Source organism: Sorex araneus, chromosome 10 (genome assembly GCF_027595985.1).
Source record: "Sorex araneus isolate mSorAra2 chromosome 10, mSorAra2.pri, whole genome shotgun sequence".
NCBI classification, from domain to species: domain Eukaryota; kingdom Metazoa; phylum Chordata; class Mammalia; order Eulipotyphla; family Soricidae; genus Sorex; species Sorex araneus.
Genome location: NC_073311.1, coordinates 17,852,589 through 17,870,967, shown reverse-complemented (window position 1 = coordinate 17,870,967; position 18,379 = coordinate 17,852,589). Strand labels below are relative to the sequence as shown.

Here is an 18,379-nt window from a genome sequence, read left to right as displayed (position 1 = left end):
CCATGCGTAGCTTGCCAGCCTCTGCCATGTGGGTGGGATACTCTCGGTAGCTTGCCGGGCTCTCTGAGAGGGATGGAGGAATCAAACCCGGGTCGCTGGGTGCAAGGCAAACGCCCTGTATAAATAAAAATTAAAGAAGCAAAAGATAGAGTCAAAACTTTTGATAGAGTCAAAACTTGGGCAAATAATGTTTCAATCCATCCAACTAGCTGCATATTTTTAGCCTAGTTCATTTCTCACTCTGAGAAGAAAATTATTTCACTTCCTCAACCAAAAGGAAATGGTAGTTTCAAGAGCACTTTTACTGTTTCCTCTGAATGTTTTAGTTATTTTAATAAGATGTGTTGTTGAAATAAACACTGGTGGTCTTAATTATTAATCTTTTTAAAAAAATTTTTTGAATCACCGTGAGATAGTTACAAGCTTTCATGTTTGGGTTACAATCACTCAATGATGAAACACCAATCCCTCCAGCAGTGAATATTCCCCACCACCAATATCCCCATTTTAACCCCCCTTTCCCACCCTCCCCCTGCCTTCATGGCAGACAATATTCCCCATAACTTCTCTCCACTTTTGGGAATTATGGCTTGCAACACAGACACTGAGAGGTCATCATGTTTGGTCTATTACCTACTTTCGGCACACATCTCCCATCCCGACTGATTCTTCCAGGCATCATTTTCTTAGTGATCCCTTCTCTATTCCATCTGCCTTCTCCTCTCCACTCATGAAGCAGGTTTCCAGCTATGGGGCAATCCTTCTGACCCTTGTATCTACTGTTCTTGGGTATCAGCCTTATGTAATGTTATTCTATACTCCACAAATGAGCGTCATCCTTCTATGTCTGTCCCTCTCTTTTATTAATCTTTTACTTTGCTTTTCAGTGCTTTTCTTTTCCTAAATCAACATGATCCTGTGAATGTTGCTTCACGGGAAACCATATACTTAAACAAACTCTGTAGATTTATTTGATATCTTCAATTATGAGTTTGTCAATATCTATATAATTTATAAAGTTTAAGAAACCAAAACACCTTAAAAAGGTTTAATTCACTGTCATTGCTGAGTAGATTAGTGTTCTTTGTCCCTGACCCAGATGGCTTATATATTTTCCATATCCTTTTTTTAGTTTTAATTGAATCACCATGTGGAAAGTTACAAAGCTTTCAGGCTTAAGTCTCAGTTATACAATGCTCGAACACCCGTCCCTTCACCAGTGCACATATTCCACCACCAAGAATCACAGTATTCCTTCCCCCACCCTTCACCCCCCCAACCCCCTACCCCGCCTGTGTAGCTGATAAATTTCACTTTACTTTATCTTTACTTTTATTACATTCAATATTTCAACAAAAACCTCACTATTATTGTTTGGAGTTTTCTACCCAAAGTTGGATCTGCTGAAAAGGAAGCATTTGATCATTTTTTTTCCATTGCTGAGAATGAAGAGATAGGTCATGCGGCCGCAATAGCGGCTGTGTGATTTTGGATTTCTGTATTTTAGTATTTTAGTAACTAAGTCCAGAGAAATTTCTGCCGGAAGTTGCATCATTGCAAGCTCGTACCTCTCTGCTACTTTATATTCCACATATGAGTGCAATCTTTCTATGTGTGTCTCTTTCTTTCTGACTCATTTAACGCAACATGATACTTTCCATGTTGATCCACTTATATGCAAATTTCATGACTTCATCTTTTCTAACAGCTGCATAGTATTCCATTGTGTAGATGTACCAAAGTTTCTTTAACCAGTCATCTGTTTTGGGGCGCTCTGGGTTTTTCCAGATTGTGGCTATTATAAATAGTGCTGCACTGAACATAGAAATGCAGATATTATTTCTACTATACCTTTTGCCTCTCCAGGATATATTCTTAGGAGTGGTATTGCTGGGTCAAATGGAAGCTCAATTTCTATTTTTTTGAGAATCGTCCATATTGTTTTCCAATGCACTGGTTGAACTCCACAAGAAGAAAACTGCCGACCTGATCAAAAAATGGGGTGATGAAGTGAATAGAAACTTTCTCAAAAAAGAAATCCGAATGGCTGAGAGGCACATGTCAAAATGCTCAACATCACTAATCATCAGGGAGATGCAGATCAAAACAACAATGAGATACCATCTCATACCACAGAGACTGTCCCACATCCCAACAAACAAAAGCAACCAGTGTTGGCGTGGATGTTGGGAGAAAGGGACTCTCCTTCATTGCTGGTAGGAATGCTGACTGGTTTTCTATATCTAAGTTGTAACTCAGTAGCTTGCAAATAGAATAAAATTTTACACCTTTCCAAATTCTTTAACTTTTTTTGAGGTAGCATTGTTTTTTAAGTCTCTGTGTTCATGTGTTCTATGGGTGCTATGTTACTACACCTTACACATTTACCAAACTGCCAGTACTTCTCAACCACAGGCACTGGATCACTTCACCCATTCAGTACACACCCACTTTATTAACCTCAATTCTGCGTTCAATCTCAGTGTTTGTTTTCCTTGGCCTCTGTTCTTTTGCTGTTTCCTTATATACCATATATGAGTGTGATAATATAAAATTCACCTTTCTCCTTTTGACTTACTTCCTTTAGAATGAATGCCCTAATTTCATCTCTGTGTAAGATTTCATCTTTTCTTATAGCTGAGTGGTGTTGCATTGTGATAGGTACCATATCTGTGTTTATGCATTTATTTGTTCGCTCTTTGTTTAAATATATGGTGTACTAATATTTCCTCCCTTTGAGTAGAAAGTGTCTTTGTTTTAGCAACAGTTTCCCTCATTGAGTAGGATATGTTTTGGCAAGTTTCTTTCACTGTGCAGAAAATTTTTGCTTGAAATGCATGTGCTTATGTATTTTTGTTTTTTTTTGTTTTTATTTCCCTTGCTATTGGGATCAACTCTAAAAATATCTGAAGACAATATTGTGCAGTGCTTTGTTTTGCTTGAATGGTTCCATGGTTTCAGATGTAAACTCCAAGTCCTTAATCCATTTTGAGCTAAGTATGGTATAAAATAGTGCTTCAGTTTCTTTTGCTTGTGGCTAGCCAGTTTACAAACACCACATATCTATTTTATGTGCTTGACTTTTTGTTTTAAATCCCTATATGTATGGGTTTGTTTTTGCTCTGACACTTTTGTTCCATGGGTCAGTGTTAATTATTATTATAACACATTATTTTGATTTCCTTAAAGGGTAGTTGATAAAACATAATTCTTGTTATTTTCCTTCTTTAATTTTATTTAATTTGGAGCATAGGAGCCGGAGCTGGTAGTGTTTAGATTTTGGGCCAATACCAACAGAGCTTTGGTCTAGTGCAAGCTGATGGGCTGCTTGTACTTGTGGGCCACCAAACCATACCCAGTGGTTCTTGGGGGTCATTAGAGTCAAACTCAGTGCTAGGAAGTCAGGAGTGCTAGAAATAAAAAAGCAACAATCATGTGGTCAGTCCAAAGTCCCTAAAATTCCTAAAATTCTGTATGGTCCGTTTAGAAGCCAAACTAAATCTCGAGAATGATGTTGGATTACTGGGAGGTAAATAAAGTAGTGTCTCGGCTTCATCCAGCCATCCCATTGGTGGCCAACTTCATGGATTTGCTGAACCATGAGTTAGGCCCTCCCACTTTATGGCTGAACTTGTAAGCATGTACTTCTCCACTGACACTGCTCCTGAAAGACAGGACCAGTTGTCTTAACCCAGGAGGGGTGACCATGGACTTACACCCTTTCACTGTGTTGCCTCAGGGCTACTTAGTTAGCCTGAGCCCTGCCATTTATGCGTCCATTTGACCTATCTAAATGGAGATACCTTTTTGCTTTGTTGTTTTTTCATGATATTGACAGCATTCTCTTAGTGATACTCTTGCATATTTGGAGAGTCCTGTTTCTTTTTTGCTTGGACACCTGAGATGACTCTGATCAAGAGTCAATTACGAATTGTAGTCAAGTGGTTTGTCTATCAAGTTTTGGGGATTGTCTCATTGGGTAAAACTAAGCGGCAGTCATTAATAAGATCCAGGCATACCCCATGGCCGTGTTGGTCAAACACTTGCAGGTCTTTCTTGGTCTGCTGGCGTGTCCGTAGGATTTGTGTCCCACTTAGTGCAGCTATATTGCACTCCCTGTATGGATCAATTTTTGAGGGGGTCACTTGGGATTGGGCCACCAAAGCAGCAATAGTATTAGAGAGAGAGAAGAGGGAGATTAAAACAAGTTTTAAACACACTGAACCTGAGTCATTCCTGTGAATTGGACAAGAACTTGACTACTGAGGGCTTTGCGAAGAGTCTCTGGCGGTGTTCAAAATGGCTTCGGTAGCCTATTTACTCTGGTCACAGCTTTGGAAAGATGTGGAACCCATTACTGCTCAAAAAAGTGATTAGTGGCTGTGTCTGCTGCACGGTGGCTTCAGAACAGCCACGGTGACTGTCCAATACTCTGCACCTATTATGTCACTCAGCTGCAAAATAGGACTGCCCAGGAACCCACATTAGCCATGTGGTGAGACTATTTGCAGCAGCCAGTATGTTCATAACCAGCTCATTTTATGTGGCAGTGCCAGATGTGTCGGGCCTTATGACACAGGTTCCCCTCCCCTGTGTCATAAGGCTTCTTATGACCAGAGACAGGCTTCTTCTCAGTCCCTGACAGGAAGAATAGTCACATTCCAGAGGAGAGAGTTTATGCCACAGGCGGTCTGCCAAGTAAATCAGTGTGGCCATTCAGTCCTTCGCCAAAACAATCTGGTATGACTCTGGCATAGATGAAAGCAGATCCTCAGGTGAACTGCTGGAAGCTTGACACATTGTCCTCACCTTTCTTTGCACCAGTAGTTGGTTTCACATATCAGGTCCTTTAGTTACAGATTGTGTTGCATAAGAAATGCAGAATGGGTGGTCTAGCCGCACTGAATATCAAAAGTTCTATCAAAATACAACCCCCAATCCAGCTGCAGGTCACCACCACAAAGGACATCCATTCTGTTGAAAGTGGGCTTGAGCTGGAAGGGAAGCATTGTCCTGCCAGCCCCAGTGACTTGAGCCTGGTCTTGAACACACACTGGTCTTGACCTCATGTGGTAGGGGGCCCTTTTAGCACCGTGGGACCAGGAGGTGGAGAGTAATTTACTGCTCTTCCCTAGGGTTGGTAGTCACTGGCCCACAGATGTGAAAACAATCTTCCCAAGGGGAGTGGGAGAAAAGACAATTATTTTGTGAAAAAAATTTATATTTAGTTTATGGCCAACTATAAAGCTCCCCCATGTTAAGACATGAAGAAGCTGCTGGTAGCCTAACAGAGGCCAAAAATGCATGATATAGCAGGCCACGCTAGAGCTCACAGCAGCTACTGTTTTGTCAACCAATTCAAAACATATCTTGTTTGATTTTGAGGTCATATCTGGAGATGCACAGGTGTCACTCCTGGCTCTGCACTCAGGAATCACTCCTGGCAGTGCTTGGGGACCATATAGGATGCTGGGAATCAAACTCAGGTTGACCACGTGCAAGGCAAACGCCCTACCTGCTGTACTATCATATCACTCCAGCCCCTTAAAAACTTATATCTTGATAGGGAATTTCCCCTACTTAGGGCCACCAATTGCTTTGTCCTTCTGTTCCAGGGTTGATGTGGGACAATACCCTAGCTGTTTTTTTTTATTTTTAAAATTTTATTGAATCATTGTGAGATAGTTACAAGCTTTCATGTTTGGGTTACAATCTCACAATGATCAAACACCCAGCCCTCCACCAGTGCACATTCCCCACCACCAATATCCCGGGTATACCCCCCTTTCCCACCCTCCCCCTGCCTCTATGGCAGACAATATTCCCTTTACTTTCTTTCTACTTTTGGGCATTATAGCTTGCAACACAGACTGAGAGGACATCATGTTTGGTCTATTATCTACTTTCAGCATGCATCTCCCATCACAACTGTTTCCTCCAGGCATCATTTTCTTAGTGATCCCTTCTCTATTCCATCTGCCTTCTCCTCTCCGCTCATAAAGCAGGTTTCCAGCTATGGGGCAATCCTCCTGGCCCTTGTATCTACTGTCCCTGGATGTCAGCCTCATGTGATGTTATTCTATACTCCACCAATGAGTGCAGTCATTCTATGTCTGTCCCTCTCTTTGAAGGACTGTCCATATTGTTTTCCAGAAAGGGTGGACCAGTCGGCATTCCCACCGACAGTGAAGGAGCATCCCTTTTTCCTCACATCCACGCCAGCACTAGTTGTTTTTGTTTTTTTGAATGTGTGCCAGTCTCTGTAGTGTGAGATGATAACTCATTGTTGTTTTGATTTGCATCTCCCTGATGACTAGCGATGTGGAGCATTTTTTCATGTGCCTTTTGGCCATTTGGAATACCCTGTTAATTTTGGAGTTGGACTCGAGCGATAGCACAGCGGGTAGGGCATTTGCCTTATACACAGCCAACTCAGATTTGATTCCTCTGCCCCTCTTAGAGAGCCCGGCAAGCTACCAAGAGTATCTCGCCCGCACGGCAGAGCCTGGCAAGATATCCATGGTGTATTCGATATGCCAAAAACAGTAACAAGTCTTACAATGGAGTTACTGGTGCCCGCTCGAGCAAATCTATGAGCAGTGTTATAGTGATATATTAACCATGCAATAAGTAATTTTATAGGTTTTATCCAAAGGCCTGTTTTCTGTATCTTGTTATTTTATAGAGGGTATATTAAAAAAGAAAACCTAAATGAATGTGATTTAATTTTCAGAATACACCTACCATTCAAAGGTTAAAATTAATTTTCCTTTGGAGTTTCATTTGTTCTCATCATTTACCTATTATAACCACAGCATACATTATATGCAGTGTGAAACTTTTCTTAAAAATATTTTTACCCTGAATAACGTTGATATTATTTGGGGGGGGAGCTGTTATACTTTAAGTTAACTACTGCCATATAAAGAAAAATTCTAATATTTACAATGCTATTATTTAAACTATAACAATTTAAATGACAATCTAAAATATTACAGTATATGGCCTAATACACCTTTTACTTTTTATTTCTGAAAAAACTATATGTTCAGCAAAATGGTTTTCCTTTCTGTTTTGTTTTGCTTTATTTGGGGGCCACATTCAACAATGCCTAAGGCTTACTCCTTGCTCTATGCTCTATCAGGGATCAAACACAGTTCAGCAGCATGCAAGGCAAATGACCTACACACTGTCCTATCACTCTGGACCCCCAAATGGTACTCTTCATTATGAAAAATCAAAATTTGTCTAAAAAATTTTTAAATCACTATTCTATGTTACAATATTATCCTTTGAATTAAAAAGACATTCAATTCAGGTAACAGGCAAGATTGCTGGCATTTTAAAAAGTAAACCAGTGAAAGCCATGTTTAATTGTAGTCTTTTATTATCTGTCTGATTTCTTTTGTGTGTATGACAACTATATTATTCTTGGAAGAATAGAAAGCAGACATAATGCATTATATACTATCTTCGGAGATGCTGTCGCTTCAATAGGAGTTATATTCAAACTTGGAGATCCTGTCAACAAAACACAACAGTTAAAAGTTCACTTTAGTTTCAATGGAAGGTAGTAATTGAATCAGTACTGAACTACTTTCATTCACTCTTTCAGGTGTTTGTTGTGCTTTGGATTCTAAAACTTATTTTAAAAAATGGTTTAAAATTAAAAACGGGAGTCACAGAGGCTGGTTGTGGCATGGCCAAGACATTGTGACCGATGGAGCCGGTCTCAGAATGGCTGCTCTCAGAACTCTGAACTGCAGGGCGCAGGGGTCCAGAAACTGCACAATCATGTCATATTATTTAATCAAAAGTTAAACAAATAGAAAAAATTTAAATTAAAGAACAGTGAAGTTAAGAATTAAACTGGTGAAGAGGGGCTGGAGCCATAGCACAACAGCGGGTAGGGCGTTTGCTTTGCACGCGGCCAACTCGGGTTTGATTCCCAGCATCCCATATGGTTCTCCGACCACCACCAGGAGTGATTCCTGAGTGCACAGCCAGGAGGAATCTCTGTGCATCTCTGGGTGTGACCCAAAAAGCAAAAAGCAAAAAAAAAACCAACAACAATCAACCAAACAAACAAAAAATCTGCTGGAGAGAGTGAAGATGGAGGAAGAGCGGCCACAGGTGCGGGACACACGTGGAGTTGCAGCGGCTCTTGATGCTCTGAGCCGCAGGGTTCTGCTGCACAGAAACGTTGCATCATTTTGCTGGGCCAAATGTACATTTTGGTTAATATTCTTCACTCTGCTTTTTTTTTTAAAGTGTTTCTGGATTCCAATCTGGTGCTACCATGGAGCACGAGCCCTGGAACTCATGCAGCCTTACATCCCTGCCATGGCCAGTGAACTAGGGGCAACCAGGTGCCAGGGTGATTTGCTGCTGGCTGGGTGCCCCTTCTGCACCATGAGGCCTGGCTGCACCTTAAGCTGTGGCCTGTTTGATTCAGTCTTCTGAACCTGAAGAGCATCTTATAGGAAGATCCTCTCCTAGTCCTTCAGCTCCCTGGGCTCCAACTACTGGAGACTAGACCCGAACACAGGGCTGTTCCCTGGAATAGCAGCAGCAGCTGCCTGGATACCAGATCTGGCCAGACCCAAGCCTCAATCTGGTCCTGGTCCATGGCCTGCCATTTCTGCCTCTGCTGTCTCCACTATCGCTGGGGCCCAGCTGGCACCACACCGCTGGCAGGACAACCTGGACTTGCTGGACAACAGTGCCAGCCACCTGACGATGCCCTCAGGCTTCCTGACATCCCAAAGTTGTCCCATGCCACTAGCCAGACCCCAACAGATCAGGACTCAGTTCACTGAGAAATAAGTCTGCCCAGAGTTTAAGTATGTGGGTCTTTGTGATTGAAATCACCAGACCCTCTCCAAGTCAGGATGGACTAGCTCCCCCCAACTTCCCTGTACTTCCAGGAGCCCCAGCAGTCACACTCAGGAACCTCCTGTGCTGCTATGTATGCTCACCTCTTGGCCCTGCTCTGGAGACTCATAAATCTCAAATCACATCAGCCAGCTACAAAATGTGTTTAGACACCTGCTTATGGCTGAGTATTCCCGGGCACCCCAGAACAGGGCAGGTCAGCCCAATGCCCACCCAAACAGGTCCCTGGCAACCGCTTGCTCCTCCAATACTCCAAGGTTGCCACCATGCCTCCCACCAGACTCCATCACCTCTGGACCAAGCTTACCAAGAAATTAAACCTGCCAACAATTTAGGCTATTGGTTCAAGAAATAAGTGAAATTTCTGGACAAGAACTGAGTGCTGAAAGTATGTTGGGAGGGCAAGCACAATAACTGTTCAGTTACCTGCATTTCAAACCATGATGCCCAAAAGAAAAGAGAGAGAAAGAGCAAGAGAGAAAGAAAGAAGAAAAGTGCTTGCCATGGAGACATACAGAAGGGGGATGGGATGGAGGAGGAAAACTAGGGGCATTGGTGGTGGGAAATGTACACTGGTGAAGGAAATGTACAATGGTAAACACTGTATACCTGAAACCCAATCATGAACAACTTTGTAACTGTGATTCTCACTGTGCCTCAATAAAGTAGTAAAAAAGAAAAACAAACAAAAAAAGATATTATGATTAAAATATCAAAAGAAAATTAAATTAAAAACACTCAAAAATGTACAGGAGTAATTGAATTAATACTGAATTATTTTGATTCACACCTTCAATTTTTTGTTGTTCTTTGGATCCTGAAACAGAAAACATTTTTTTTTAATTGAAAACATTCACATCCTTTGCTGACTTTTTGAATAAGACAATTAATCTAGGAAATATTTGAAGTTTTAAATTGGGAAAATGAAAGAGACTTCCAAGTCCAGATGCTCATCACCAACAATGTGTGTCAAAAAATGTTTCTGGAATACTTCTCTCTAGTGGTGTAAAAGTTATATACAGTATAAAAGTTATATACACAAGCTATATACAGTGGCTAATTTATTTTTACATACTGCTATGATATGCCCATACAAAGTTCCTGAAAAAGTACATAATTAGTCCTTCATGTTAAATTATCTATCAAATAGCTCCTTTATTTTTGTAATTGGTCCTTGCTTCAACTTTTTCCCAGCAAACTTTTCTCTCATATTTACCATTCTTAATAGGATTCCATAATTTGTTATAAAGTTATTTATACCGTTTTTCCACTTATTCATTTTTAGCTTATATTATGTACTGAGCATAAAGTTGAGGATTCAAATATAATATTTATCAGAAAAATTTGAAGTTTTTTTTAAAGAAAAGCCAAGGAGAAAACATATGGCAAAATTAAAAATCAAATAAATAAAAATGAACACAAAGTATAATTTTAGAAAGTTATTTGATTAGTGCTGTAAAAAATAAGCTTCATCTAAATGATAGAAAATAATATGGGCTTTAATAGCATCCATAATTTATTGCTAATTTAATTTATTTGGGACCCACATTACTTGTTATTATACTTAGCTATGATCATCATCTGATCCAAAGTCTTCATATGCCTTATCTCTCATCTCTCAAAAAGGAAACCAATAAGACTAAAATTTCACTTTCTATAAGAAACTAACAACTAAAAACAAAAAAGGGCATAAATAAAATTGCATGGACTTAATAAACGGAACATGAAACAGAGATTAAAAAAATAAAGAGAATTTCACTAGAACTAGGATCAAGTAAAATATTATTTGCCTGGTACTCCAGACTTGAATATCACATAACATTTAAAGAAATTAAACCAGTTTTAAAAATACACAAACAAAATACTAACTCAAAACAAAGGTTTTTTTTTGCTTTGTTTTAAGTTTTATATAAATGAATTTATTTAATATATTTTTACATGTTGGTGCCTATTTCCTTTCATGCTGTCATGTCTACTTTGGCCCCACAGCATTCAAATCATCTTTTCTTCACCTATTTCACAATGTCATCAATCAAAATTTATGCATTTATCCTTAAGAATGTATCTTTGAGGCCAGAGCAATAGTACAACAGGTGAGGCATTTTCCTTGCACACTACTGGCCCAGGTTCAATCCCTGGTATCCCATTTGAACCCATGTACCACCAGAGTCATTCTTGAGTGCAGAGCCAGGAGTTAACCCTGAGCACTGCTAGGTATGGTCCAAAAAAACAAATAAAAAGAACTTTCATCTAAAAACTAAAGGCTGAAGATAGAAAGTAACCATAGGTTTAAATCACAATTAATTTGAACATTGATAAATTTGACATGAGACACTAATAAAAATAGTATCCAACAAAAAAGGGACAGCTACAAATACAAATAAGGAACATTTTGGCCAGTAGTCTAGCTGCAAATTTATATTTGTTATAAATTTGTTTTATAAAATATAGTTATATTTCACTTCCTTCTCTTTTTTTAGCAGATAGAAAAAAATCAGTAAAGATATGAAGCTATATCTGAGTTTAAATATGATAATTTATGACAAATTACTTGTCATCCTATGGCAGTGATTAAATGTTATCTGTAAGTTGTCTGAAAACCTATTCAAGAGCCCAAAATTGAAATACAATGAATTTATGGAAACTTTGCTCTTTGATAGGCTAAGATTTTTTTCTTTCTTTTTGCTTACTGCAGAGCTTGTTGCCACAAATTTCTCCAGTTTCACACAAAGAGCAGGGTGTTCCTTTAGTATACGGGGGCATATTTGCAAAATTTCCTCTGTAAAAAAACAGAAACAGTGGTTAGCCACAAAGCTCTTGATTTCTCTAATACTGTGCATGTGTTCATACTAGTTGCCTTGGTCACCAAGTCATGAAAGTTGAAAAGGAAAAATGATTTTAGTCCCAAGGTTATACTAATTTCTTTTGCAAAGAGATAAACTATTAAATCTCTAATCTATGTGGCAGTTATATTCTTGAATAATTTGCAGAACACAACTTAGATGTAAACCCAGCATGCAATATCCACACAGGTTTTGCTGTAAACACTGAAATTATTTCTTGATTTTGTAAATGGAGTATAGTAAAATTTTAATTATAAATAAATCATAAACTTTAGAATTCAATTCAAAATTTAAAAATTAATTTAGTTCTTGTTCTATGTGATGAGGTACTAAAAAAAGTTGGTAGTTATTTATTCCTATCTGGTCGCTTAAGAAAAAGGAGTGCTGTCGGTACAACACAGGAGGGTTTTCATAGCTGCTTTTTATTATAAGGCTTAAGAAGTTCTTTTCAGGGCTGGAGAGGTAGTATAGTGGGTGTGTTTGTTTTGCACAGGCTGAGCTGGGTTCTATCTCTAGCATCCCATATAGTCCTCTGGGGGGCTGGAGCGATAACACAGCTGGTAGGGCTTTGCACGCAACCGACCCAGGTTCGATTTCCAACATCCCATATGGTCACCCAAGCACCTACAGGAGTAATTTCTGAGTGCATATCCAAGAGTAACCCCTGTGCATCGTTGGGTGTGACCCAAAAAGGAAAAAAAACCCAAAAAACTAAAACAAACAAACAAACAAACCCATATAGTCCTCTGAACACTACCAGGAGTAATTCTTCATGAGTGTAGAGACAGGAGTAACTTCTCAGTATTGCAGGATGTTGCCATTCCCCACCCTCAAAAAATTTTTTTTCTTAAAAAATTTTTAGTTTACTGAGTAACTTTTGTCAGGAATAAGTTTGTTTTTGTATTTTTTCTCATTTTCATGGTGTATTTACATTTAAAGCAAGTATTTTGTAGGTAACAAGTAATTGGTTCTTGATTTCTTATCTAATGACAATCTGTGCTCTTCATATGGGTGTTTATGTCACTTGCATTTGATGTGATCATTGATGTCTTTAGATTTTTATTAAAAATTATGTTTATTAAAATACCATGGTTTACAAAGCTATTTATAATACAGGTGTTTCAGACATACAATATTCAAACACCAATCCCACCATCAGTTTGCTCGTCTCTCTACCAAAGTCCCCAGTTTCCCTCCTGCCCTCTACCCTGCCAACTTAGAAAACAAATTTATTTCATATTGCTTGCTCCAAGAAAATTTAGAGCAATGCAAATGCAATTATTAGAAAATGAATCAATAAAAGCCAATTTGTGATGATTGATTTCTATATAATTTTAACCTACATAAGCAAAGAAACTAAAATCACTTAAATTGATTCTTTTCATTTACATAGGTAAATTTTCAATTCTGGTATATAAACTATTTTGTATTAACTAGCACAGCAAGTAGGGCATTTGCCTTGCACATGGCCAACCCAGGTTCGATTCCTCCATCCCTCTTGGAGAGCCCAGCAAGCTACCAAGAGTGTCCTGCCCACACGGCACAGCCTGGCAAGCTCCCCATGGCGTATTTGATATGCCAAAAACAGTAACAGCAAGTCTCATAATGGAGACATTACTGGTGCCCGCTTGAACAACTCGATGAGCAACAGGATGACAGTGAAGAGTGAATATTTTGTACTTGGGCCTCATTATAACAATAATCCTGTCTTCAGGTTGTTAAGGCTATTTTCTGATTATTCTGTCTTATTTGTTCCTTATTACCCCCCTTTTTTTCTTTCTTAATTTGGATTGATTGAATATTTAAAAAAATTGTTATTTTTTAAATAAATTTTTTAAAATTATCATTTTTTTGTTTGGGGCCCCAGTTGACAGTGTTTACTCCTAGCTCTGTTCTCAGGGATCACTCCTGAAGGCTCAGTCGAACTACGCCCAGTTCAGTTGCATGCAAGGAAAAAGTCCTACTCACTGTACTACTGCTACAGCCCTGTAGTTTTTGTTTCTTTTTTGTTTGGGAGCCACATCTGGTAGTGCTTAGGCTTATGTTTGGGTCTGCACTCAGGGGTCACTCTGGCAGGCTGCAGGGACCGTATTGAGTGCAGGGCATAGAACCCGGATCAGCCACATGCGAAGCAAGTAACCAACCAGCTGTACTATCACTCTACTTCCAACCCCCTACTTTTTAAATTTTAGTTTTGCTTACTTATTTGGTTTATTTGATACTTATTTTTAAAAGTAGTTTAGTATTTATGTTATGCATCATTCACTTATCACAAGTTAAATCATTCCGTTTTACATAGAGCAGAAGATAATATTCTAATGCATATTTTAAAGTGCTTAGAGAAGTGACCTTAATTTTTTTTTTTTTTTTTGCTTTTTTGGGTCACACTTAGCGGTTCACAGGGTTTACTCCTGGCTCTGCACTCAGGAATTAATCCTGGTGATGCTGGGGGACCATATGGGGTGCTGGGAATCAAACCCGGGTTGACTGAGTGCAAGGCAAATGCCCTACCCACTGTGCTATGGCTCCAGATGCAGAGAAGTGATCTTAAAGAGCTCTCTTACAAATGTTAGTAATTACATATGGGAATGGATATTATCTAGAATTGTTGTAGTTAAACTTCACATTATATAAAAGGTTAATTATTATGTGTACACCTGAAACTAATATTAAAATAAGGGGAAAAAATCATGTAGAAAAACCTTTAGAGTTTTCATTTTTATTTTTCATTTTCCACATTCAAGATTTCTTGCTGCAGATGTAAAATTTTAATTTTTCATGTTATAACCTTTCATAATATATTGTTATCTCTGAGTAAACTAACTTTGAAAAAAATTAATAATAAGAGAAAATTCTATGTATTTACTGATGTAATTACTCTATGGTTTGTAAATGTCTCTATTTTTTATTTTACTTTATATTTTGAAAGATATTTCAGAATAAAATATAGTTTTTCTTCCTTTCAGTACTTAAATATATTGCTGCCTCCTTGCCTTTGTTCCTTTGACTGTAGTATGTTTTTGTTCTTTGGATACTTTTGAATTTCTTCATTCAAAATGTGCTCTATATTTTTACCTATTTCTTGTGATTGGGATTTAATAAGATTCTTGTATTTATGTGTCTACATATTCCCTTAAGTTTAAAAAATGTGGGGGTAATATTTAAATATTTTTCTGTATCTCCACTTTTTTCCACCAATATTAATTTCCACCAAGTTGTCTTTCTTTTTTTGGCTTTTTGGCTTTTTTGGGTCACACCCGGCGATGCACAGGGGTTACTCCAGGCTCATACACTCAGGAATTACTCCTGGTGGTGCTTGGGTGACCATATAGGATGCTGGGAATCAAACCTGGGTCGGCCGTGTGCAAGGACCCGCTGTGCTATTGCTCCAACCCCCAACCAACTTATCTTATAGTCTGTAATTTTTACAATTTTTTCTCTCTGTATTTTATTTTGGATGTTAAGATATAAGTGTTCAATAAGTCAGTAATTTCTCTGTAGTTTATTGGTTGTCATTTTATATATTTTCTTTTATTTCATTTTATTTTTAGATGCTATTATTATTGTTATTATTATTATAGTCTAAGTAACATGTTTATAATAATGTTAATAGTCATGGTTTTGATGTTACAATTATGGTACCTCACTGCCATCAACCAAAATGCCCAGTACTCTCCACCACTGTCTTTTTTTTTTTTTTTGGTTTTGGGGTCACATCTGGCGATGCACAGGGGTTACTCCTGGCTCATGCACTCAGGAATTACTCCTGGCGGTGTGCAGCGGACCATATGGGATGCTGGGAATCGAACCCGGGTCGGCCGTGTGCAAGGCAGACGCCCTACTCACTGTGCTATCACTCAAGTCCCTCTCCACCACTGTCTTTATGTTACTTCTAGCCTACCCCTTCTCCCCACTACTCAGTAAAACCAATTTTATAAACCAGGTCCATGGCTTCTCAGAGTTCAATACTGTCTATTCACTGATTTTGACTCTATATAAATAGATGAATGTAATCATCTGATCTCTGGTCATTGTGCTCTTCTGTCTTACTTTATCATTTAACAATGATTCCCTCCAGTTCCATCCAAGTTGCACTGCAGGATTTAATATTTTTGTATAGCTCTATGGTATTCAATTGTGTAAGCATATTGCAACTACTTTATCTGTTCATCTGTCGTTGGATATTTGGATATTCCATTTTGAATATTGCACTCAGTGCTGCAAGAATATAGGTTCACAGGCATCTTTTAAAATTGTTGTCTTTTGTATTGGGGGAGGGGGTGTAGATGTCAGAAAAAAGAATTCCTGGGTCATAGGGGAGCTCAATCAAAATTCCCTTCTTTTTTGAGAAATGTGTATATTGTTTCTCATAGAAGCTAAAGCAGATCATATTTTATATTTACACCAACAGTGAATGAGTTTTTTTTTTAATACCACCATCCCTACCAACACTGTCCCAGTCTTTTTGATACATGCCATTCTTACTAGTGTGAGGTGGCATCTCATTGTCATTTTGATTTGTATTTCTGTGGCAATCAGTGATTCATTGATTAGAACAGTTTTTCTATGCCTAATGACCATCCATAGGCACTTTAGACAAATGTCTGTTCACCTCCTCTCCCCATTGTTTGACTGGACTTTGGGATTTTTTTTTATTAAATCATTCTTTTATTGAGTTACCATGTGGAAAGTTAGAAAGCTTTCAGGTTTAAGTCTCAGTCATACAATGCTCGAACACCCATCCTTTCACCAGTGCACATATTCCACCACCAAGTGGACTTTTGGATTTTTTGCTATTATTAAGCTTTGTGAGTGCCTTTTGCCTTCTATATCTTGGATATTTGATCTTTATCTTATGTATGGTGTTCATCACCCCTACCCCCGTTCAATAGGGTGTCTTTTAAATTTGGTTCAAATTTATTTTGCAATGCAAAAATTTAGCTTGATATAATACCACTTGTTTATTTTTTGTTTAGTTATCTTTGCCAACTGAGAGGAATCTCTGAATACACTTTTGTGGTTCATATCTTTGAGAGCTCTAGCTAGGCTTTCCTCAATGTGTTTTATAGATTCTTGCCTAATCTTAAATGCACTTTCAGTTATTTTTGTGTGTGTATCTGCGGGTCATACCTAAGATGCTCAAGGCTTACTCATGACTCTGTGTTCAGGGATCATTCCTGGCAGTGCTAAGGGGGCCATATGTGATTCTGGAAACCAATGTAGATTAACAATATCCAAAGCAAGTGCCCTAACCATTTCATTTTCTCTCCAGCTCTGGATTAATTTTTCTTTATGATGTGAGATATGAATCCAGTTTCATTTTGCTTGTGACTATCGAGCATTTTGAATGATTTTTGTTGAAGAGCATATCTTGTCTCCATCTCATGCACCCAGTTACTTCAACATAGATTATCAATAAACCTCAGGGTTTATCTGGGATTTCCATTCTATTTCATTGGTATTGATCTGAGAATCTATTTTGTTCCAGTTCTACACATATTTTATTACTATGTCTTTATCAGTCAATTTAAAGTCAGGAAATGCAGCACTTCCTATATTCTTTTTCTTATACTAACGTTGAATAGTTGGGTAGTTCTATGATTTCATACAAATTTCAATAGTTTGTTCCAAGACCTAGAATACCATAGGAATTTTATTTTGAATTTTATTGAATTATTGTGATTTTAATATGATTATCATTTTGAAAGTGTTTTTAAAATTCATGAATATAAAATAATTCTGAATTTCCTGATATCCTTTTCTAGTTTTTTCAATTATGACATAGTTTTAAGTGTATAAATTTATTATATTCTTGACTAAGTTGATTTTCAGGAAGTTGATGTTTTGAACACTATGATAAATGGGGTTGAGCTTTTTCAATTTTTTATTCTCTTATAATGTTATTTGCATATAAAATGTATAAGGTTTTTGTTTGTTTGTTTGTTTGTTTTTGCTTTTTGGGTCACACTTGACAATGCATATGGGTTACTCCTGTCTTTGCACTCAGGAATTACTCCTGGGAGTGCTAGGGGGACCATATGGGATGCTGGAAATCAAACCTAGGTTGGCCTTGTGCAAGGCAAAACCCCTACCTGCTTATTGCTTCAGCCCCTAGGTATTTTTTTGTATTGACTTTGTTGCCTGTACTTTTTTTATTGGTTTATTTTTTAAAGTTGGGTTTTTTAAAGTCACATCTTTAGTTTATGAATGTTTTCATGTCATCTGCAAATAGCCAAAGCTTATTTTCTTTTTTTTTTTTTTTTTATTTTTTTTTTATTTTTTTTTTATTTTTTTTTTTAATTTATTTATTTTTAATTAGAGAATCACCGTGAGGGTACAGTTACAGATTTATACACTTTTGTGCTTATACTTCCCTCATACAAAGTTTGGAACCCATCCCTTCACCAGTGCCCGTTCTCCACCACCCGTAAACCCAGTGTCCCTCCCACCCTCCCCAATCCCATCTCCCCCCCACCCCACCCTGCCACTGTGGCAAGGCATTCCCTTCTGTTTTCTCTCTCTAATTAGCTGTTGTGGTTTGCAATAAAGGTGTTGAGTGGCCGCTGTGCTCAGTCTCTAGCCCTCATTCAGCCCGCAACTCCCTTCCCCCACATGGCCTTCGACTACAATGTAGTTGGTGA

At 38.1% G+C, this 18,379-nt stretch overlaps 1 protein-coding gene across 1 annotated transcript in view; it reads right to left on the bottom strand.

Moving 5' to 3' along the window:
• Positions 1 to 7,506: 7,506 nt before the first annotated feature.
• LOC101546522 (GLIPR1 like 1) overlaps positions 7,507 to 18,379 on the bottom strand; it is a 30,416-nt gene continuing 19,543 nt past the window's right edge. The window contains exons 4-6 of the mRNA XM_004602813.2: positions 11,586 to 11,674; positions 7,675 to 7,784; positions 7,507 to 7,521 (exon numbers count right to left, since the gene is read on the bottom strand). Coding sequence (XP_004602870.2) covers positions 7,507 to 7,521; positions 7,675 to 7,784; positions 11,586 to 11,674 — 214 coding nt within the window. The remainder of the gene's footprint in view (positions 7,522 to 7,674; positions 7,785 to 11,585; positions 11,675 to 18,379) is intronic.